This window comes from Drosophila kikkawai, chromosome 3L (assembly GCF_030179895.1).
Source record: "Drosophila kikkawai strain 14028-0561.14 chromosome 3L, DkikHiC1v2, whole genome shotgun sequence".
NCBI classification, from domain to species: domain Eukaryota; kingdom Metazoa; phylum Arthropoda; class Insecta; order Diptera; family Drosophilidae; genus Drosophila; species Drosophila kikkawai.
Window position 1 is genome coordinate 20,965,964 of NC_091730.1, and position 23,310 is coordinate 20,989,273.

The window sequence follows — 23,310 nt, forward strand, 5'->3', positions numbered from 1 at the left end:
CCAAATTTAAAATTTTAAGAAATCAAAATTTTTTGCCATTTTTGCTCATTTTAATGATGTAACTCCTTATCAAATTTCGCAAAAATGGCCAAAAAATGGATTTCTTCCTGACATATCTAGAAAGATTCGCGTGTTAATGCTGATCAAGAATATATACGGTTTATGGGGTCGGAAATGATTCCTTGACTAGAAATATATTATTTTGTATTATAAAATCTGATTTTTTATATAAAAAAACTTCTTGATTTTTTTAAAATTAAAAATATCATAACTCGGCCAAAAGAGCATTAATTTTAAATCGGAAAACTGTTCTGTGCAAGATTTTCTACAGTTAATAAATCTGGATACTTCAATTAATTAATTTTGAAAATTCAATTTTTTATCAAAATCAAAAATTTTAATGATGTAACTAACCCCTTATAAAATTTTGCAAAAATTGCCAAAAAATTGATTTCTTCCTGACATATTTAGAAAGATTCCTCTGTTGGTGCTGATCATGAATATATATACTTTTTATGGGGTCGGAAACGTCTTCACGTTGCAAACTTCTGACTGAAATTATAATATCCTGCAAAATAAAAACGCACTGTGAGTACCTCGGGCACTTATCCTTTAACGAATGCAATATATTTTTACGATTTTGGGTGATTCTGGGGAGAGTAAGGATGTTCGGTTCGCCTTTCTTATTTTAAGTACCAGAAGTACCATAGGAAAGCATATTAAAACATTACATTTCCAGAGTTGAAATATATGAAATTTAACTTTGATGTGTCAACAAAAAGTATAGTAGTTTCGAAGTAATAAATATATATATATATTGGCTCTCATAATCACCCCTTAAATATTCAGATTTGTTTTTTATGTAGGTCTTCTCCATGTTTTACACCAAATCTTTTCTTAGGAGCGCCCACTCACCGAAGCATAACCTAACACCAACCAGGTGTTAAATAACCATTTTTATATATTCAAAATCACCATCGATTTGGTTTTAATTTTTCTTTATTTTAATTACTTTTCATTCACGTTCAGAAATGTACATTTTTAAATTGCATTTTGCCTCGCGTTCATGGGGGATTTTTTTTTTTTTAGTTTTTTGTTTATGTGTTGTGTTTTGGGTTTTTAATGCTTTTTATGCTTTCGTTTTCGTTTTCGATTGCGATTTTCATTGCGCGCTGTTTCCAAAAAGTACATTAATTAAACTACAGACATACGTGTATATAATATGCATTAATAATAGAGTTATATATGTATATATAGAATTCAAAAATGTACAACATTCATTTTTAACAAAAGAGCCGCAACACGACACGGTGCGTGCTGGCCGGCATATGTAGTTAAAAACTCGAAGGATAGCCATAGCAAAAACAACTAAAGTTACAACTTAAGGTTAGAGACTTACCAACTAATACACATACTAGTACAATGTCAATGCCATTTCATTCAATATTTTCTTGTATATACGTATGTATGTATGTATGAGTGCTTGTATTTATGCTTCCGTAATGCTCCATGTGGCACACGAAACTTATGCCTCGTTAAAAGTCATCTTTCAAAATTGATTTCATGGTTCGTCGTTCCGTTGATCTCAAAATTTGTTATCTTATTTTTATGTTTTATCTTCTGTGTGATGTTTTTGAGTGGTTTGTTTTCTTTCGCATAACAAAAATGTTAAAAAGACTAAGAAAAATAGTTGCAATATTTACGCTTATTGCCGTTTACTACTTAACAACTAAAACTGCTATCAAAACAGATTTACAAATAAATATTCCAAGTAAGTTTTTCGTCGTAAAACCTCAACTACGATCGATCATCAACTTTTTTTCTGTCGTTTTCCGTCCGTCTCCGTTTTGAGCAACACTTGTTCTTTAAGAGATATTCTTGAATATTATCGGTAAATGGATTATGCTGGCTATGATCTTAGCTTATCGTTAGAGTAGAGCTTGTATTAATCTGTTATCTGTGTGAAAGTGTAACTGTCTGACCCGTTCCATGCGGCAAATGCAGAGTAATTGGTTTCCATTGTTGTTGTTGTTGTTGAGCACGTCGCGGTGTTCGGTAGGGTGTTGTTGTATCATTTTCTGGGGGATTCTAGGAGGGATCGTCGCTCTTCACTGTCACGTCACTCAAGCTGTCACTGTCCTGCTGTTTTGGCTCCTCTATGCGGTTACTTTGCTAACTCACGAAACAACATCTCCTTCGATTTACAGGCGCATGTCGTTGTATTTGGCAAAGGCCTTGCACAAGGCAAAGGCCAGGATTATGAGGACCAGATGGACAATGCCCACCACAATCACGCCAATGATCAGCTCCCGTTGTCCAATCAGCCACTCGGTGAAGACCTCGTAGCAGCCCTAGAAAAAGAGGTAAAGATATAAATAAAGTCATAGATATACCTAGAGTTACTTACCTTCTTGTAGAAACTGTTACTGTCGCTGGGATTGGTTGTGCAGTCCTCGTCGCGCGGCACCAGCTTGGCCACATCCTTGAGGATGCAGCAGGCATCGGGAATGGTGCGATTACCCTTGCCGCTAACCCACGCCGGCGAGGCCTCAAAGTCGCGATAGTCGGAGATGCCGCAGCAGCCAAAGTTGCCCATCAGCTGGTTCCACATCAGCGAGGTGGCGTCCACATTCTCGCCCAGCGAGTAGCTGGTAATGGTTGTCTGCAGGAAGTTTTTGCTCTCAGCCCGCACCTTGTCCTTGTAGAAAGCGGCCAGACCGCCGGCCACAATCTCGGCCACCAAAAGCAGGATCAAAAAGGTTCCATACTGAAAAGGTAATCAATTATAAATAAAGTATTATATTAATTTATTTAACTTCAAGAAGAATTGAATTATTTATATAGCTTGAAATGCTTGAGTGCTCGGTTGACCCAATTCGTTGGCCACTTGGTGAGCCGTGCAGAAACATCTAGCCATTTGACCCTGAGCTAAATGTGCAGCATTTGTCGCTGGTGGTGAGTTTTGGCCCGCACACACACACACACATGCCCACGGAATACCACGGATAGATACAGATACTCAGATACTCGGATATGGATGGGCAGATGGCAGGCGTGGGGGGCGGGGGAGGTCGCAGCGTGCAGTGCATAATGCTGAAGGTCATTCCTCAATGTTTTGTTGCATGTTTTGTAAAAAGCTCTTGCGGCTTTTTATTCTACTCTCGGATGGCTGGCCAAGAAATGCACCGAAAGAAATAGCTAAAAACGTTCAAGAACAAGTATATTCTGGAAGAATAGAAAACACACAATCTTTTCTTGCTGTGCACGATGCGTTGGCCTGATATGCTCGGTTTTAGTAGCCCCCGTTGTTGCGGCTGTTACGCCTGGCGGCATTTAATCTGAGCCAGCGTGGGCGTTGGTGGTAGCTGCCTGGCTGGCTGGCTGCCCATGTATCTGTCAGATACACACATGCAAGCTCACCGAGTCGCTCAGCTTCACTTACTTTTCGTTTTCGTTTTTGCTTGCATGCCAAGTGTAGCGATTTGAAAGCGTTTAAGTGCGACGGCTATTAGCAATCTCTTAGCTTTTGGCTGGGCTAAAATAAATACACATAATAAAAAAATCAATGCTAAGACACATTAGCCATGCGGTGAGCTGAGCTGGGCCTTAACGGCCTTGGGATGCGTTAACCAAATGGCCTGGCCTTGGCTAATTTAAGTGCAAATTGCGCCCAAGAGGGTCGCATGCAGGTCGCGTGTTCGGCAACGGTGCGCATGCGCAATTCGCTCGCCTCTGTCATGGTTAATTCAGCTCTTAGCTCTTAGCTCCCCTTGGTAACATGTACATTGAAAATTCACCTGTTTTTGTCGCTTCAATTAAACTGGCCCAAGCCAAGCCAAGCCCAGAAAAAAGGTGGGTGCGACCAGTCAGTCAACCGGCGAGTGTAAATAATGCAGGTAAATGCGATAAAATGTTTATTAATTACTGCAATCACCTGAGTGCGTACTCTCTGCCATAGAAAGTTCCCCCTAGACACTTGTAAATGTAAATTATTCTTCCAAGCGGGAGAAATTACCATTCCACTCACAGGCCAAGAGAAGGGCTTGTCATGAGGGTCGCTCTCTGTGTGGAAACCAATCGTTCAGGCATACCTGTATCTATGTACATATATCCGATAATTTATCTATACCCGGCTACATACAACTTTCTCTGGCTTTTCCAACCAAAAGTCAAAGTCAAATGGTAGAAGAAATCCTCTTCAACAAACGGAAAAGTTTCGGCTGCATGCAAACAAAAACGTCTGCAGCTGAAAATGCCTGGCAAACGGCCAAAACTCGAATCGAATCTCAGTCCCCGAAGTAACTGGGCATCTTTCATTTACAATGTATCGATGATGCAAGACCGTAGAGCTGCGAGCTCTGATTGGGCTCATTGATTGCAAAGAGGGAAATGCAAATTTGCGACATTGCGTTTTGGGTCTGGCAAAGAAAATGCTGGATATTGCAACAGAAAAATTACAGATTTTACAACTGAAAACAACGTTGTCAACGAATTTTAAGGGAAAATAAATACTTATAAAGCATTGACATATTAAATAATAAATAGAAAAGTCTAGGAGTTCTTTAAGATGTTTAAAATGGTCCTAAAACCCAAGTTAACCCTTCTAAAAATATCTAAAAATATTTTCTGTTCTCCCCATAACTTTCAATTTCAATTTCCATTGCATTCAATTCATTATTATTCACTTACCGTAGACAGCAGACAACGAGACTCGCGCATGGCCCCCAGATAGCCCAAGAAGCTCATGAAGAACATCACAGCTCCGATGACGAGGAGAACATAGGCCAGTTGCTCTATGACCTGAGGCTGTGTAAATTGCTACAAATACAAATACAAAGATAACAAAATGGTCAGCGTAATTGCGGATGATGTCTTCACTGCGTATACGTAATTAAACTTTGAACTAACAAAACGAAATTTACGTTTCTTTCCTCATTGGTATAATTCAATTATACGCATATTTAGCCCCCGCAATTGGCGTAGGCAGATTTTGAAATATCTCAGCTAAATGAGCGTGGAGTCATCGGTTCATTGACATACACACTGGTATGTAGTTCTTGCTAAGCCCTTACAATTAGCTTCTCTTTTCGTGTCTATCCTGGCTGACCCCGCAATTAGTCCCCCCGTGTGTGTGTGTGGGAAGGGACATGCACTTTTCATTTGTTTTGCCAAAGCGAAAAACTCTCAGTGGCCGAGTCAGATAGGAAAAAGGGACTCTCCACACACACACAAAAAACTTTGGACATGCAACTTTTGATGGAATTTGTCACAGTTGTTGCAAAAAGTTTGTGGGTATGAGCTAAGGAGACCACTTTAAAAAACGATTTGTACATTTTGTGCTAGTTTCAAGCGTTTTTGCTTGGAATCATAAAGTTAAAGGGTTTTCACAGAGTTTTCAAAGGGTTTATTTTGAATAAAAAGTTATGGTTAGAGCGAAGTTCTTTTGAAATTTGACTCCAAAAGCTCTTAGAAAAGTATTTAATATTTTTTTAATACATTTTAAGGAACTCTTGGTGAATATAATGGTGGTAAAGGTTACTTTATTAAAAGTTAATATTTTATAAGATTAATTTCTGACTTTAATTCTTTGTCTTTAAATTTTTGCTTGTATTTAAGGTATACAAAATTCATAATGAATAAATAAACTCCCCAAATAATATCCCTCTTTAAATACCTACACATATAAGCTCGTATTTATTAGCTTCTTCCATTTCAAAATTCCCTACTTAGTAACCTAAAAGGGGGTGGATCTACAAGTACTAAGTAATCTAACCCAATTACAGTTACAGAAAACATTAAAAGCCATCCCCCATTGTTGACCAGTTTGTCAACACACACAATGCATCCATCGTGTGCACTTTGATTAGGGCTTTCATTTTTGATTCCACCCCTGAACAGCATGTTTATTCTATAATTATATTTTTTTAATAATCGTAGTTCCAGTACCGACAATTATTGGAGGAGGACCTGCACGTGAGGTTGATCTATATTTGTGGGGTGGCTTTTTTCCTATATGCCAGCTAGGATTTCTATATCAATGAATTGCGTAGACTATAAATTGAGTTATAATTGGATAGAGTGCAGTGGTTTTTTTGGTTTTGGGGTCTCAGCTGGGGGTGTGTGCCGCCTCGGCAACACTTTCACCCGGAGTTGGGCGGGGTTTTTGGTCTTTGGATTGGGAGTTACTTCGTCTTACCTCAATGCGCTCGCTCTCGACCAGCTTGAGGAGAGCAATCAGCGAGTGCTTGTCCACGGCCAGCCATAGTCCGACTCCGAATATAATTGTGCCTAGCACCTGCAAAAGACATTGAAAATAAACGTGTAAATATATTTATGTGTACAGGTACAGGTAAATGTAGTTATGCGTTTATGCACTGGGATAAAAATCGGGGAATTTTGGGAATAAATTTGGTTTGTTATTTTATACATTTAAATTATGGAATTTTATTTGAAATGTATGAAAAATCCTAAAAATAAGTATTAATATTACTAGCGTTTTAAATTATTATTTCTTAGAAAATAATTGAATTTCTTTCAAATGTTCTTTTGTTATCTTTTAGCACAAAAATACATAAATAATTTGTTTCTTTTGTTTTCTGATAAATACTTTTATTTTTATAACACTCATTTAAGGGCTCTTTAAGTTTCCAAATTACTTTTTAGAGACTTTTCCGGCAAGTGCATTATAAAACATGAAGCATAAAACACAAGACCCCCCTGGACATGCAAACGCAGTTGATGATTGTTATTATTATGATGTTTATGTTGCCTGCCCATGTTGATTGCATTCGAAAATGCCGATGATGAGGTTGGCAATCAACACACTGACGCTGACGATGATGATGATGATGATGATGACTTAGTGGACTATAGTATAGTGGAGTCAATGAACCGCTGCCAAGCGCTGAAAATGCGGGAAAAAAAGCAGCAGCAGCGCCTGCGCGGAGATTTGCTTGATTGACTTTGCATGGAATGTGATGTGACGGAATGGAATGGAATAGGATGGGATTTGATGGCTTCAACGGGAGGAAACGCACCTATCTATCTTACAAATTATAGTACAAACATCTCGGATACTTACGAAAAATATAAAATTGAATATGCAAAGCAAATACTTTGCACACCAGACTCCGCAGTCAAAGACCATTTTCGTTGTTTTCGAAATCTTGCGGCTGTTTTCCTCACGGGGAGCTCCTCTCGAACTGCAATGGCAAAGAGAAATTCCACAGTTAGTTTCTAATTGAATTAAAATATTTTTACTTAATTTACCTAATTTCACGTCAAGTGCCATAAACACACCCGGCTGGGCACACACGCGTAAAGAAAGTGTCACAAAAAAAAAGGGGTAAAAAAACGAAAAAACCACACAAAAACGAAAATACCAAGAAGCGTAAATAAACAAAAAAGCATTTCTAGCCATGTTGCATTCGTTATCGGCCAAGTTTGGATGTACACATACATATGTACGTGCCTCGTGCCTAACAAATTAACATGTGAAGAGGCCGTTAAAAATTAGTGAATGACTTTGGCAGGAAATGTTTGCTGTGGTACTTGAATACCCTAACCAAAATGCAGGAGTTTGTTGCAAAGATTGTATAGTTTTTAAATTATTTTAAGTGATTATACTAAAAGCTGAAGTTAATAGGAATTTTTTAGATTTTTTTCAAGTTTTTAGATTGTAATTTAAACTAGCTTTATAGTTTATATTAATTTTAGCAAAACATATAGTTTATATTCATTTTAATAATTTGTTTTCCTTTTAAAATATTATTAGAAGATATTTTTAACTTAAAAATATTTTGAAAAAGGTTTAATTTATATTAAAAAATGCAGTTTTTACCAAACATTATGTGAGATATTTTTATAAAGCAGTTTAATATTGGCTAACAGTATAGTTAAACATGCCTTGCATTTATTAAGAGTATTTAATTAAAAGAAATTTTTAAAAAATATTTTTTCAAGCATCAATTAATACTTATAATAAATAACCTGCTTTTATCAACTTTTTTTTTAGAGATATTTTGTCTTAAACTGGTTACAAGTTCCAGTTCAAACAGTCAAAACAACAATTTGAAAGCATAAAATAATTTTTCTACGTATGATAATGATATCGTAAAGCCGAGTTGCTCAACTAGTAGATATGTAGATACGTGAATTAAATCTTAATAAGTGGCTGCTACATCAGAGATACAAGATACATTAAGACCTAGAGCGAGGCTAGAAATTGCTCAAGTCAAATTACAGGCTTTCGTTCATTCATTAATTCATTGAGTCTCGGCGAGAATCTCAATTTCCAGCATCTCCAGCAACGCGTTTCGCGTTAACTTTCTCATTAGCAGCAGCAACAGAAGCGGCAGCAGCAGCAGCAGCTTTATCCCCCCGTTTTTCCACTTTTCTTTTCAGAAACTGTTGTTGCTGCTGTTGGCCAAGTTCTGAACGCGTGTGTGTGTATGTAGTTATTTGGGTAAATATACACACACAGGCACACAAACAATGTCACGAGCTATTGAAGTTTGAAAAGTAGAGCACTCGGCAGCGGAGCTAAGCCCTCTCTTTCTGCCTCTCTCTCTATTGGGAGGCTGTTGCCAAGTCGCGGCTGAAAAAAAAAAAAAACAAAAAAAATAGAAAAAATACTGGCAAACATTTTCCTTGCCAACATTTTTGTTCTCATTCTTTTTCTGGTCCCTTTGAGCCCGGTAAAAGCCTCCCTTCATCCGCTCCCGCTGAGGCCCTAATGATGTTTTGGCCGAAATGTAATTGTGTACGCACACAGACACATAACTACACCCACAGCTGAGGTCACAAAAATAGATCTTAAGATGTTCTAAGCTAAGATATTCTGGTTTATTTTTAATTAAATGGTGTAGATATGGTTTTAAAAGGGAGGTTTGTTGGATAATTACTTGGGCTTGTAACGTAGAATGTTGCCAATTTCCTATAAGGTCTTTTGAAACTTTGTTTTTTTTTATAATTTATTAAGTTTTGACAAATCTGAGAGTGTACTGTTTATATTAAACTTAAATGTGTATTTTTATAAAAATAATTCATGATTATTTACTTTCTTTTCTTCATTTTAAAAGAGAAATTGTGTCTGTTATCTTTAAAAAAAGGTTAATTAATCATTTGCAGACTCTTTTTTAGCTTTTATATAATTTTTCTAAAAATTTCTGGCTTAAGATTTTAAGTAAAACAAATTAATGTGTACAAGAAACACCTAAAAAAATCTCAAAGAGGTGATAATATTTAAATAAAATGAATATTAACAGACATTTTAAGCACATTTTTAAAATAAAATAATAAACAAATTAATTGAAATTAAATAAAAATAGTGCATCATTTTTTTAACTCCAATTGTTAACACATTTACACACACACAAAAAGAGGAAAACTGAGTGCATGAGGTACTTGAATGCGAAACGCTCAAGGGGCCCACAAATACACACACACACACACATAAGCCGGGCTTCTGTGGGTGCCAAAACACCCACTGCTCCCACACTCTACCCCCTTTTTAGCCCCTTTTCAAGCAACTCTATCCTTTAACTCAGCAAAAGTTTATCAAAAATTTTTAATTGCTTTTCCATTGTTACTCCGACGCTCTGTACTTGACGTTCTGCCTTTAAATTAGTCTAAAATTTCTGCTGATAAAGCCATGCAAATGGCTGTCTAACGGATGTGCATATAGTGGCTAATGGCTGTGACATTGAATCCATAATATGGAGGGGCTCAAAGGTATTGTTTGGAAGTCATTTGTCTCGGCTTAGAGATATTTAGCAGCTGAGAATCTTTATTTCTTATTTGCATTCCAATTTCAAACCCCGGATTTGCATATTAAAATACCGGATTGCTTGATAATTATCGAAATCAACAGAGCTTTTGGCCATAATAAAAGCGCAAATATTTGTGCGTTGCCAACAATTGACAATGGCCGGGTTGTTCTCACTTTCTGAATCTATGTATGTTTATCTTGCAAATATTTACTTAATTGGTGCCCCACTGTGATTTTATCGGTAAAGGTTTCAACTTTTACCTTTATCTACATATCTTTTATGCTGCAATGCAAATCGGAGCTTTAATTAATTCTCCGCCCGAGTGGAAAAGCTTCTAACTGCCACCCACTAAGCCACCGACGCCACTACTGGTTTCTCGTTTCTCGTCTCTTGACGCTCGTTTCGGATGCCATGAGCTTCATACAAAATTGAAAAGCTTGCCATTAGCACACACACATATAGGGCTTCGTGGCTAACACACACACACACACACACACTCGTAACACAGACGACACACCCACGCGTGTTTGGGCCCAATCTTGTAATTAACTTTCAAGGGGCGCATGGAAAATATTGGCAGCATCTCAGCCAGCTCAGCATCAGCATTTAATCTAAACTCAAATATTAAGTTTGAAGATCTGCTTTAGATATAGAAGGACTTTCATATACATACATATATGGGTGTGCAGCACACACACAAATATTGGATTGGGAAAACATTACAGAATAATGTAAAACAAATATGCAGGAATTAGGTTTTCCCAGGAAGGCTGAGCTTAATTCCGCAATTATAATGAGGTTTAACCAGGAGATTTTATATGTTTTTAGGAAGCTTGAAAATGAAAGAGGAACTTTTTAGCACTCAAAATATATCTGTATATATATTTAAATACAATAAATAATAACTTTATTTACCTAAAGTTATATATCATAATTTCCTCTTAAATATTTTCCTTATTAATAAATTTTTCCTTTGTGTACTGATCTTGCCTTCTCGCTTTAATCTTTTTTTTTCTATATGTAATTAAATATGCAGCAAACAAATGCAGAAACAAAAACACAGTAAAACCGCAAAATAAATTACAAATTTATGGGCCTCGAAGCTGACTTGCATTCGGCTCTTGTTTATTGTATTTGCGTAATTAAATGCTTGCACATTGCTCGTACATACAGCATATTTTTTGCTGTAGAAAGTTTTGTTTTCTGGGGAAGTGGAAGTCTCAGGGAGCTGCTCTCTCGAACACAACAATGCACTTTTTTTTGGTTTCGGCAGAGGTGATTAAAGTATTTTTTTGCAAAAAGGAAATTCGAGCGGAGCTCAATTGTGGGACCAAAAGTCATTTTCCTGCAGACAGCATCTCTCTTCAAATGGGTTAAAGAAAGTCGTAACTTGTATTAATTAAAAAAAAAAGAAAAATAATAATAAGTTGGCGGAAAAAAGACAGAGTTCAGAGGAAAATGCTGAGAGCTGGCACTGAAATGGTTGTCAAAACCCTTGGCCATAACTCTTCCGTTCGACTTCGATGGGAGATGTTGTCCCCTTTGGTTTTCTGTTTCACACTTGTCACGTTCGCTGGCTTGCCAAGAATTTAGAAATTTCATGTATTGCCAATGCTTTCTATTTCCCTTATTCCCCTCTGCACTCCCCTTCTCGATTCCCATTCCGATTCCGATTTGATTTGCTGTATGAGAAATGCTACTACCAAGCAATCGAGGAAAACTCATCACGCTCGAAACCAAAAGTGCCAGAGAAAACCACAGAAGCCACTTTTCTATCTGTCAAAGCGTGAGAAATTCAGTGTTCTCTCGGTGGTATGTCTTTATGGGCACTTCCCCGGTCACACTTGGCCCGGCTGGGTAATTAAATTATGGAGTAATAAGCCTCAATTGGGTCACCTCTCTCTTCCTCTCTCTCTTCAAACAGTACTTAAATGCAGGTGGGTGGGTGGCCCCCATGCATATGGGAGCGGGCGGATTAAAATGATTTTATGACTGGGATGCCCCGTGTGGGAACTACTTGCATATATATATGTTATATTAAGTATGTTAAATGGGAGCTCTGAGTGGAATGTTAATGCCTAAATCGGCTTGGGAAGCTGGGTAGAATGACGTTGACCGGATGAAGGAATTATCTTAAATTATTCTTTATAAATAATATAGCTTTCTGGAAAATATTTCATATTTATAGTATAGTTTAAATGCAGTAAATGTAAAACAAATTGATATCTATTAGTTTTGTATTAATTATTAAAATATAATATATTAAAATAGATGTTTTAAGGCTGAAAGATATTCCAATACTATAGATTACTATGCAAATAATCATTATTTACTTTTGTTTGCCTTAGGTTTTCACCACTTTTGAATCATTATACCAAACTACATATTTAATTGCACTAATTAAAAATGTATTTATATAATTTATTTCCCCCAAACGACCCTTTTTATTAATTACCACCCATTTTTGCGGTATATCATATTTTTCCAATCAATTAAAAAACAAATTTAAATGATTTAAACTTTAGGAAACTCTGCCTGTCTGTCCCTCGACAAAAAAAGGTTTGTCAACGAGCTTTTTTTGTTGTCTCCCCTGATTGCTAAATTTGTGTCCCCAATAAAAATTTAAAATACAAAAAAAAGGCTTTAAACCCGAACTTATCCAATTAATTGAGCAAAAATATAGCGCAATATTGACGCTCTTGTTTGCATTTCATTGTGTTGTTTTTGATGCCTTTGATATCGCCTTTGTTGCCGCACGAGCCACACAATCAATTTATTTATAAAATTTTGCTTAATTAATGCAAATATAAGGCGAACGAAGCCGGGCGCAAATAACTTTGTTAGCTTTTTGGAGTGGCAAATTTGAATAAAGGCAAAGGCGGCCCGGAATTTACAACAGGAATTTGCCAGAAAGGACTTTTTGCCAAAATTAAACCCTCGAGTGGCTTAATTAATTGAATCTCACGAACCCAGACACTCAGCTCTGTCTCTCTCTCATCTCACGTAAGGCTAATTGAGTGTCAAATAAACTTAGTTTTTGCCCATTTAATTTTTTTTCACTTTTGTAATGTCATTCAACTCTTTTTCAAGTTGCTATTTGGCTAGTTTGCTTATATAATCACATGAAGTGCGTTAATTTGACATAATTAGTGGGCTCGAGCACGAGACGAGAAAAGAAGTCAGAGCCACAGAGACTCGAAGACTCGGAGGTCTTAGAGTTAAAGAGGAGGCCGCCTTTGTCTGGGCTCTGACTCCGCGCTGACTCTGCTTTTTTAGGTCAATGGTCTTCTCCTCCTCGCCTCGCGGGCAATGTTTGTTGCCATGTTTGCTGCCGTTTGATGGCTTGCCAATTTAACACCTGACAGCTCCGTTTGGGCCATGTGCACTGGACCAAGCTGTGTGCCATAAGCGGGGCGCAGATGCCAACGCCCCAATCCCAAGCCACCAACTCGTGTTACGAGAGCGCATTTGGTAAATGCACTGAGAGAAAATGCTATTAAAGGAGGCTGTATAGTAGGATATTATTAGAATATGAATTTTGTATCATTAGGGCTAAGATGTACACCTGTTGTAGAAAGAACAAGCTCTTCCTCATCAGTAAAGAATCTAAACTAGCTTCAACCTTAAGCGGGCCTGATAGATCCAGTTTGGAATTATAGTGAAAATATATTTTAGAATTTACTTTAAACTTTCTTCTGGTTTCTGGTAATAATTATTGATTTTTTAAACTTATTTATTATATTATATTTAAACCCACAAAATCTCCAAAAATAAATAAAACTACATTTTTCTGGCTGTGCCAAACTGGTAGTCAGGCTGTCACCAAACCGACCAGCCAAATAGCCAACTGGCTAACCGGCCAAAAGATACCCAGACACGTCTGGCCATTTAGCAGAGTTATGCGATACATTTTTTGCGATTTTTTTTCCGCTGCAGCGGGTTGAGGAAATTTTCAAAAGTTTTACTCTAGATTTGATTACGAAAGCATGGAAGGCGGCGGTGGTTTCGTGCTGATATGCAAATGGATTTGACAACTTTTAATGAAAATACTAGGTAAAATGTCAAAACTTTAATTTGCTAAAAGAGAGATAGGTAAATCAGAAAATGCCAAAAATACTGTTGAACTTTTGGATAAAGATGATTTTCAAGGGAGATTTATGCAAATTTGATTCGATTTCTTTGATAAAATCCAGACCTTGACATGCCATTAAGTTGTAATCTTTTCGACGGAATCTACTCAACAATTTCAAAGATTTCTGTTCTCTTGCCACTCTTGTGATAGAAATTGAAGTAATGGAAAATTCATAAGAAATTACTCATAATCAAAGAGCTTTTTGTAGGTTTCAAGTGAAATAGTGAGAAGAGTAATTATTTGACCCACCCAAATATTTTTCGCTTTAGCATCAAATTTTTGTCAAGAACGCGAACGAGTCGCGGAATAACATTTCAGACACTGACCTAGTTTAAGGTAAATAGCAGAACGAGTAGGAATGAGCGTATTTGGGGCCAATTACCAACATTGTGGACAAAGAAATGAAACTTTGCATATACCTACATATATACATATATTTACTTAATTGAGTAGCTACCCCATCCCGCCCTCGAGCAGCCCACTTCATTTCTTTATTAATTTTTTGTTCGTTTTAATTATACATTCTCTCTTTGCTGCCTTCTGCTGAAAAGTGAAACGCTCAGAACCAGAATTTGTCTTGGCTTTTGGTTTATTATTGCTCATTGCTCCAGTTATGCCTGCAAGACGGTTAATGTATCTGTATCTCCATCTCTATCTATGAATATGTATCTGCAGCTGTCCGTCTGAATTACAAAGCTTGAACGAGGTTGACACACTTACATTTATTTGGCCCATAATGAGCTGGCAAATGATTTGCCTTGTGTGTGTTCGTGTGCCTTCTTCCTTCTCACTATTTTTATTATCATTATTGTAACTGGTTTTTTTTTTCACTTTCCATCAATAAAATAATGAAATGCTTTAAATTGTCTCTCTGTTGTCCCTCTGTTTGCGTAGCATAATGAGGCGTTTCAACAAAGACAAACAAAGGCCGAGAAAGAGGCGGAAAGTCGAATCAAAGTTGTTTGATGGAAAATACAAAAGTTTGGAATAATAATGGGAGTCAAGTTATATAACCTATGCATATAAATCAGTTGGCCAGAATGATGGTAGGACGTTGCCTTGTTCTTGTGCAACTTATTTTACAACTTCAACAGGCAGTGAGTCTGTGTGTGGCGTTTTTTCTGCACAAATACAACGTATTTTTTCTGTATTTTAATTAAAACTGACTGAGAATTCATTGAATTGAGGGAATTCAAATAAAGTATTTGACTTTTAAATGTATATCTTTTACAACTTATGATTAAAGTCGACAAGGGAATGTAATATTTGTAGAAGAAATAAAGTAACTGCACCTTACTTAGCTTTAAATAACAAAGAAATATGTAAATTAATTTATTTAAAAGAAGGTCCTTAATTTAATACAACTCTAAGGGCTTAAAGTCTGCCAAACAGTTACTTAGCTTTCTGTATTTGAGAGAGATTCCCTATATTAATTAATTTTTAAGAAGTTTCCAGATAAATTTCCTATTTATTAACCTTCTTTAACTAAAAATTCATTCAATTTGTTTAGAAATCACTCATCCCCACTTCCTATTTACCATTCTAGCTTTAAATAAAAACAATTCAACTTCAATTGTGCCATTTCAGCGGCAGTAGCTATGTAATTTTCCTATTTTTTTTTGGGGGCTTTTCAATTGAGAGTTCACATGCCATTGTGTAGCGGCGAGATTACACATACGCCCTGTGTGTTGCGTTGGAGCGACAATTTCCTGCATTTGAGAGACAAAAACAGAGTGTGCACAGAGTACATAGTCCTCGGTACATGGAACAGACATAACCAACGCCCGCTGTCACTTCAATTCATAACAGATGCAAATAAATTTCCATTAAAGTTGTGGGATACCAGAGGGAGGGACTCGTAACCCTTAGCCGCGTGGGCGGATAACGAGCAGATGCCGGCGATCCCGGTGGATTAAGGTGCCTCCCGTTTAGATAATTCCCACCTCGAGTCACGGGGCGCAAATTGCGGCCTTAAGTGAGTAAGAGTAAGAGAGAGGTGCTCAGTTGTCATAGTACATTTAAATGAAATAAGTACGAGTATCTGGTGGATACATGGCAGCAGTGACAGTTGCATCCACACGCGACTGCGGCTTTATGATCTCTCTTCGCTGGTTACTTAACTTTCTTTTGGCCCCTTGGGGGCCAAGTTCAATGCGCTTAACAGCGCCATTTGCTTTTCCTTCCAGCCGGGCTCAACTTTCACATTCATAACCTTTGGCCACTTCCTCCCGAAAAAAAACAAAACACACACGAACAGATAGGAGTAATTTTCACACAAAACTTTAATAAATTTCGGCATTTTGCATTTGGCAATTGCAATAGGCAAAGTGTGCAATGCAATCAATGCTTCTCATTCGATATTTTGCAAGCTCACTCACTCACTCACTCGCCGGGCTGTGGGGCAAGTATTTCGCTCGGTTCGGTTCATTTCAGTTTCAGTCCCAAAGAGTAAAAAGTATCTACACGCATGGGAGTGGAAAAAGAAGTGCACACACAAAGTTGCTGCAACGATGAAATATCGCAGCGAGAGTCCGAGTGTGATGTGAATGTGAGTATGAATATGAGTGCGAGTACGAGTACGAGTCCCAGTCCCAGCTAAATTTATGTGGGAAGTTTCTGGGTGATGTTCGCAATTTTAAGGCCCTGCTCCCTGGGGCGGCGGTGGCGACGTAACTTATCTAATAACGGAGACCCACTACTTCCTGGCAGGCCTGTTTTTTCCCCCGGAATGTGAGAACAGAATGTGCCAGCGCAAAAAGGGTTAAATTTATCTGGCTAGATTTTCAGTCACTATTAAGATTTATGTTTCAGATTGAGTGTTTTTTTGTACTTTCCTGCGATAGAAATCTTTTAATAAATGTTCCTAAAAGAAGCCTGAGAAGTTGGGGTACAAGTTAAACTGCATGAAAGATAGCGTGAGTGTTTTTACAACTTTTAAGTGAATATATTAATTGATAAGCAGTGGAAACCCCTATCTCTAGGAATATTTTGCAGGAATTACATTTTATTTAGTGAAGTAAATATAGCATTATAGCATGTTAAGGTTTTAATTATTGTCGTCGGCAATAGACTTATTATCTCATTATCTCTTACTACAAGTCCAAAATGAAAGTTACAACTCATGAAGTTTAAAAAAGTCCACACAAAAGTAATCGCCAAGTAAAGGGTACTCCGCTTACTCCAACTTTTGGGCGTTATAGCCAACTTACTTATGCAATCTCTGCTAGTCAGCTCCGATTTTGATGGCAAATAAAACTTAACCAAATAAGCAAACTAGACCCACTTTGAGTGCAACTGTAAGCTCCATAAATACAGCCACCTGCTGTGCCCAGTGTCTCTCAAAACACGTCTACAATTGCATCACAGATAAAAACGTATATATCAAACGGAAGGCGGCCCCAGTCAGACCTTCTGGGCCGCACATGCGCAGATGGCCAGTGGCCAAGATGAGGGGTGTATTGGCCAAGTCGCTCTTGGGTGTTAATCGCTATGCATATGCAAAACTCGCACCAGAGAAAATTCCAAAAAGTCCAGAGGCGTGCCATCGCAAGCTCCGAAAACAAAACGGAAAAGAGCCCCCAGAAATTAATATGCATTGTTGCAGCAGCAGCAGCAGCAGCAGCAGCAGCACGTCGCCTTGCATATTTGGACTTTCACTTTTTGTTTTCTTTTCGAAAAAAAAAAGAGTCAAATAAAAAGTCAGCAGTAAGACGTCAAAATGAACTTATGGCGCTGCTCGATCCACGACGACATGTCGTTCAATTACAAATAGTTAAACACAAATAAATACATTATGTATTTCCCAGATTGGGGCTTCCGAGTCCGCGTTCAGTGGGCGAGCGGCGATTAAAGTGGTTGCCGCGTTAATTGCTGGCACCGCTGCTTGTCTCCCTTGCCTCAATTAGGCCCAGAAATCAAAGTTACGCATTCCCAATTGCGCAATCATCACGATCTTTTTTCGCCGTCTGGAGATTTTCATGGCTTGCGAAAGTAAACATTTTTACAGTCCGCTTTGCGGACAATGCGTGCAGTTATTAGTAGTTTCGATTCATTAATCATGTGTGGAGCAAAAGAGTCGGGGAAATGTATAATATTTATGTCTGCGTGCACCTGCTGGGCATGGGAAATGAAAATGGAACAGGGAGAATTAGAGAGGAAAATTGCCACGGGGCTTGAGAGGTGATTATGTATTAGGAGAGGCATCAGATTAGAGGTGAACTCTTATCAAATCATAACAAGCTAGAGTTGAAGATTGCTCTCCGAAAAGTGGCTTTTCTTTAAAAACAAACTGGGAAAGCTTAAAGTGGATAATAGTTATTGAGTACTACACAATTTGCGGGGTAAAGAAAGTTACAAAATTTATTTCTCATCATCTTTTGGCCAAGAGTCTACAGACTAGACTATTTAAATACTTTTTATAATTTTGTATATCTGTATTATCTAACATCTTTTGCTTTTTAAACTAAATGAAACCTAAACTAATTTGATTTTCCTTTCTAATCTGTACAACCAGAAAATTAATCAATGCTTTCCCCCACTCAAATGCATCTGAACAGTGCTTCAGGCTCAAAGCCCGGATTAGTTGTACTTCCACGTTTTCCCCCTCTTGAAGCTTAGCCCCTACAACTGCCAGAGACTTTTAATTAACTTAAATCAATGACAACTTGCATTGGCAATAGAAACGTTAGGGACTTTAGCTCCAACCGACTATTGTTGCATTGAGACAATGACAACCAAGTCGACATCCGAATCGATTGGAGTGGAAGAAAGCCGCAGCAATTGGGGCCGGGCCATTAGGTGTCCCAGGAAAGGTGGTCAACCAGATGGTCAACAATTGCCGCAAATCACAGGGGGACGACAGTGGGACTGCCACGCGAAAAATGTATGTGCTTCCGCTGAAAGTGCAGGCAATTTGAGGCAATCTGGTGGAGATCTAATGCTGGAATGGAGTGTTGCCGGGACGAAGAATTGCTGGCTTGATTTTAATTGCCACCGACTGACTGACTCTGACCAGTGGAGGCAGTGAACTTGGGCGGCTGTAACTCGAGCCACAAACAGAAAGGCCGTGTAATCCAAGTTGGCTGTGGGAAATTCCACCGGACCATCGAGGAACTCTAACTTCTCTCCCGAGGGTGGTGATGGCGGACCTGTGTGTGTGTGAAAGTCCAAGGCGGCGAGTGGATCAAGTTCGAATTACCATAAAATATGCAGAGACAACGCATGCGCAACACATCGTAACCCGATGCAGATACATTTTGGTGGAGTCGCTGCCTCCGATACAGATACACGGACTGTGTCCAGTTCGGCCCTGTTCAGGGTGACCCGTTCACCTTGGAACGGTTGTAAAAAAAAAAGCCATTTAACTCCGAGTTTCGGGGCTACCAGCGACAAAGAAATCCAACGTCTATATATGTATCCCCCAAACGAAGGGGTTTGCTCTGCTCCAAATATATGATAAATCCATTGGCCTTTGGCGAATTTCATGCTCGCCGAGGCGTCACCTCGATCTGCACTCGAAGAAAAGTGCAGGGGGGATTATGGTGATTTGTGAGGGGTTTTAATAAAGGTAATATTTATTTTAATTGATTCTGAAGGGTATTAAAGCAAAGGTTTAAGGTTTTTTATTGAAACTGTTGGTTGAAAATGGAAAGCAATGATGAATAAATGCACTTAAAGTTCAGAAAATTTTCCCTAGATATAAATGTATTCATTCATTTCTTATTAAGTGATGAAATGGGGTTTTTTTGCTGAGTGTTTTTAGGGCGGACGTTTCGACAGGCTTCTATTTGTGTGCTTTGTAGACCTTTTATTACCACTAATTGAATTATGTTGCACATTTCGGAGAGTCAGGCTTCATGGTTCTGCGACTGCTGCGGATATTTGCCAATTGAGTTATTGCCTTTTGGCTGTGCATTAGCGTGAGCCAAGCCAAGCTCAGTTCAGTTCAGCTCACCTCACTGCTCCTTCTACTCACTGCGCCAGCGATTTCCCAATGGAAAGTTTGGGCAACTCTTTAGACCAAGTTCTGTTTGCCAAAACGGGTTGGCTTGGCAAATACAGTTAACGGTTTTCCGACTGCTGTGAATCGTTTTGTCACGCCTGCGATTCGCTTCAAAAGAAAACCCTCCTCAAAATGTTTGTGCAAAGTTACGGGTGCACCTGTAAAAAGGCAACCATTTCCCCTCGATTTTGTTTGAAGTAAATAACTCCTTATCTCAGCACCTGCTTAGTACTTGGTCCCTGAGATTTGTAAGCCTTTTAGTTTTCCATTTACTGAGTTGGCTCGAAGATAGAGGAGCCAGAAGCAAGGCTATTATTCAATCTCAATTGGCAGGTGCTTTGCCCGAACCCCCCAAGCAATCGAGATGCGAGTGGGATGATACCAAGAAAGGAAGCAATAAAAAACCGCAGAGGAGGACTTATGGGTTCTTTGGAACTAGGACTTCTGACTAGAAAGGTCAGCATCATTTGAATAAATTCCAGGAAGTGCAAATATAATTTCGATGTGCAATTTATAGAGACAAATTTCGTTTATAGGAAAAAAGTACTTAACTTCCCGTCAATGTTTTATTATATGACATAAACTATTGCGTTTGTTTTATAGTTTTCTCTTTTTATTTTAAAGTGGCATAATATAAAATACATTGGAATTCGTTTCTTGGCTCATCATAAATTCATTTAAATATTTGTTTTGTTCTCTTTGGCTTTTTAAAATGAACTCTCTTGTTGATTGTGGCGCATTTCACCAACCCATAAATATTTAATTTCCCTGAAATTCCAGAGGAAAACTGTATAGTTTTGTTTGGCAAAACTTTCAGTTTAAACATTAATGAAATTGTCAACAACACTGTCTGCTCTTATATGTGAATAAGAAATGTAAATTGTGCACAAATCGTAGTTAATTAATTCATTAAATTCTTCAAAGTTATCTAATACATGAAAACCATAAATTAATATCTCCCGAAACTATTTTTATGCAAAATTATTATTATTAATCTTTATGGTCACGTAATGTTTATATAATTCCCCACATTTCCGTGCAGAGCACAGCATTTTCGAATAATTTAATTGGTAATTTCCCGAGAGAATAAACTAACAAAATAAAAGTGAGTCTGCAGTTCTGGAAAGTAAGCATAATTCAGCCTCGTAGCCCCATTCCCCCATTTAGTGGTACATCAAATGCGAGATTTGTTGGGCTTTTGCACTGGCGGCCTCTCTTATTTCTCTCGTTTCTCCGCTCGTTTCCAATAAACAATTCTGCTTGCTTTATTGGTTTTCCTGACAAACTCGTTCGGCTCTCAATGAGCGGACAGGTTGTTCGCCGGATTGGAGGTGCACGAAGGGGGAGTCGCTGGCGGGGAAGGGCAACGGGTTGGAGAACCCGGAGTCAGCATGTTTTCAAGATCAAAAAGCGAATGGCGGTTGAGCCAAAGAAATTGCAGAAAAATTTACACACAAAAAGAAAGAAGGAGGAGAAAATATAAAAACGTGAGAGAAAAAGAGCAAATTGCAAAAGGGAACCTTTCACTGCAGCCTTACACAGGAGAAAATATTTAAAAAAGTCTGTTTCTAATAGAAGTTACAAACTAACTAAGACCTAAAATAGGCCCAATTTTAGAGAATTTAAATCGATATTTTTTTACAATTTTAGTGGGGTAAACTAAGTTAAACCAACCTAAGCGACAATTACTTTTTTAAATCATTTAATCATAAATATGCAAATATAATTAAGAAATTAGAATTTGAAAATACTGACATTGCTAATCAAAAATGTATATAGGTTAGAGGGTCTGATTTAACATCTTCCTTCTGCATTGTGAACTTTCAATTTGAGGTTTGTTTGCCTTTTAAACTCAACAAATGCATTTCCTTTTTCTAGTTTAAACCATTTTCCTGCCTTAGTTTCTACCAAAAATGTATTTTTAATGACAACTTTTATTTAGTAAAGTGTCATGTGCATTTCTTAAATAACATCAAAGGGATATAACTAAATAAAAGTGTTAGAATTAGTATTCATTGGCATAACTTAAAGAAAGATGGTTTAAGAAGAAAATATGTATTAAGTTTTGATAAGACTTAAATAAATGATAGATTTTTAATTTTTATATTCCGTGTGATATAAAATATACAACAGTTTTGTCATTTATTCAGCATTAACATATAAGAGAAGGTTTGATTTCCAACAACTTCTATTTAGATATCTCAAACTTTATATTTATAAAACACCAAAATTTGAAAGGAATTTTTATAGATTTTTTTTGCACTGCCAAAGGTGAAGGAAAGGTGAGGCTGGGAACAAGTGATAAACGTAAAGAAATGCCGCGCAATTGAAAAGTGGCACAGATGCCAGGGGCAGTGGCCGGAGAAGGCAACGGTACCGCAAACCAGGAGGGCAAAAGGGAATTCAGAAGCGCACTGGGGGCGGGCATCAGCAATCAGCATCCCAGGAATCAGGAGGTGGGGCGCCAAAAAGGAGCCAAAAACGGGACGGGATGGGGAGGACGACGCAAAAAGCGTGTGCGTATCAACAAAAGCGATGAAGATGGTCGAGGGCTGGGCCCCGGATGAAGGGCTGATGGGCTGAACGAGATGCCCAAGGGCGTGGGCAGCGGTGGGTGGTGGTGGGTGGATGCTTTTTCCTGCGAACAGTAGCATTTGCTCGGCGTATTTCGATGCCCTGCTTTTCTTGTACTTTCTTTTTTTCTTCTTATTTGACAAATGCGCAAAAACTTACCTGTAAAATATGGGCACGCTGCGGAGCGAGCTCTTAATAATTTATTTACGGGGCACGTCGAAGAGTTACGACCCTGCAATGATTCCGGAATATTTGAATTGAAGATTTTATGATTTTGGGATTTTCGGAGTTTAAGCTTTTCGTTGCTTAAGGCTCAATATTATATTTTTTGGCCAAGGAACTAATAACAGTAAATATGGTACGCACAGCAGCTCTGTTTTGATTGAGCGCGCGCAAAAAATTATACACAAAATCAGCAGCACTCACACTCGCACACACAGACACCCGCTGGCTGGAGGCTCGAGATAGAGACGCACCGACGGCTTGAGAAGAGCGAGAGCGGGAGAGAGAACGATTCCAGGCACCGACCGCGAACTGCACCCAGTACTACTCAGACTCAGCGTGCTCAGTACTCGATACCAACTCGAATCGTGGCTTACACTGGGCGACACAACACACACTTTACACGCGAGAATGCGACCGCCTGCTTTGAACCGTGCTTTTCAACTGTTTTTCCAGCGACTTGGCTTCAGCTTCAGCTTCGGTCTCGCAGGTTCAGCGCAGCAGCCGCACCAACACTTGCAGCATACATGCGCAGGGCCAGCAGCTGAAAGCTCACCGGCTCACTGTGGGGCTAGCCAGCAATTTTGCTGGTCAAATATGAATTGTATAAC

General features: G+C 38.3%; 1 protein-coding gene across 1 annotated transcript; it reads right to left on the reverse strand.

Annotated features, from left to right (window-relative positions):
• Positions 1-981: 981 nt before the first annotated feature.
• On the reverse strand, positions 982-23,150 carry Tsp66E (Tetraspanin 66E). Its single transcript, XM_017173089.3, has 7 exons — positions 22,904-23,150; positions 22,637-22,709; positions 7,082-7,202; positions 6,197-6,295; positions 4,690-4,818; positions 2,408-2,767; positions 982-2,351 (listed from the first exon to the last, which is right to left on the reverse strand). The coding sequence occupies exons 3-7, from the start codon at positions 7,145-7,147 to the stop codon at positions 2,202-2,204; spliced, it is 804 nt and encodes a 267-aa protein (XP_017028578.1). The 5' UTR covers positions 7,148-7,202; positions 22,637-22,709; positions 22,904-23,150; the 3' UTR covers positions 982-2,201.
• Between the last annotated feature and the right edge of the window lie 160 nt (positions 23,151-23,310).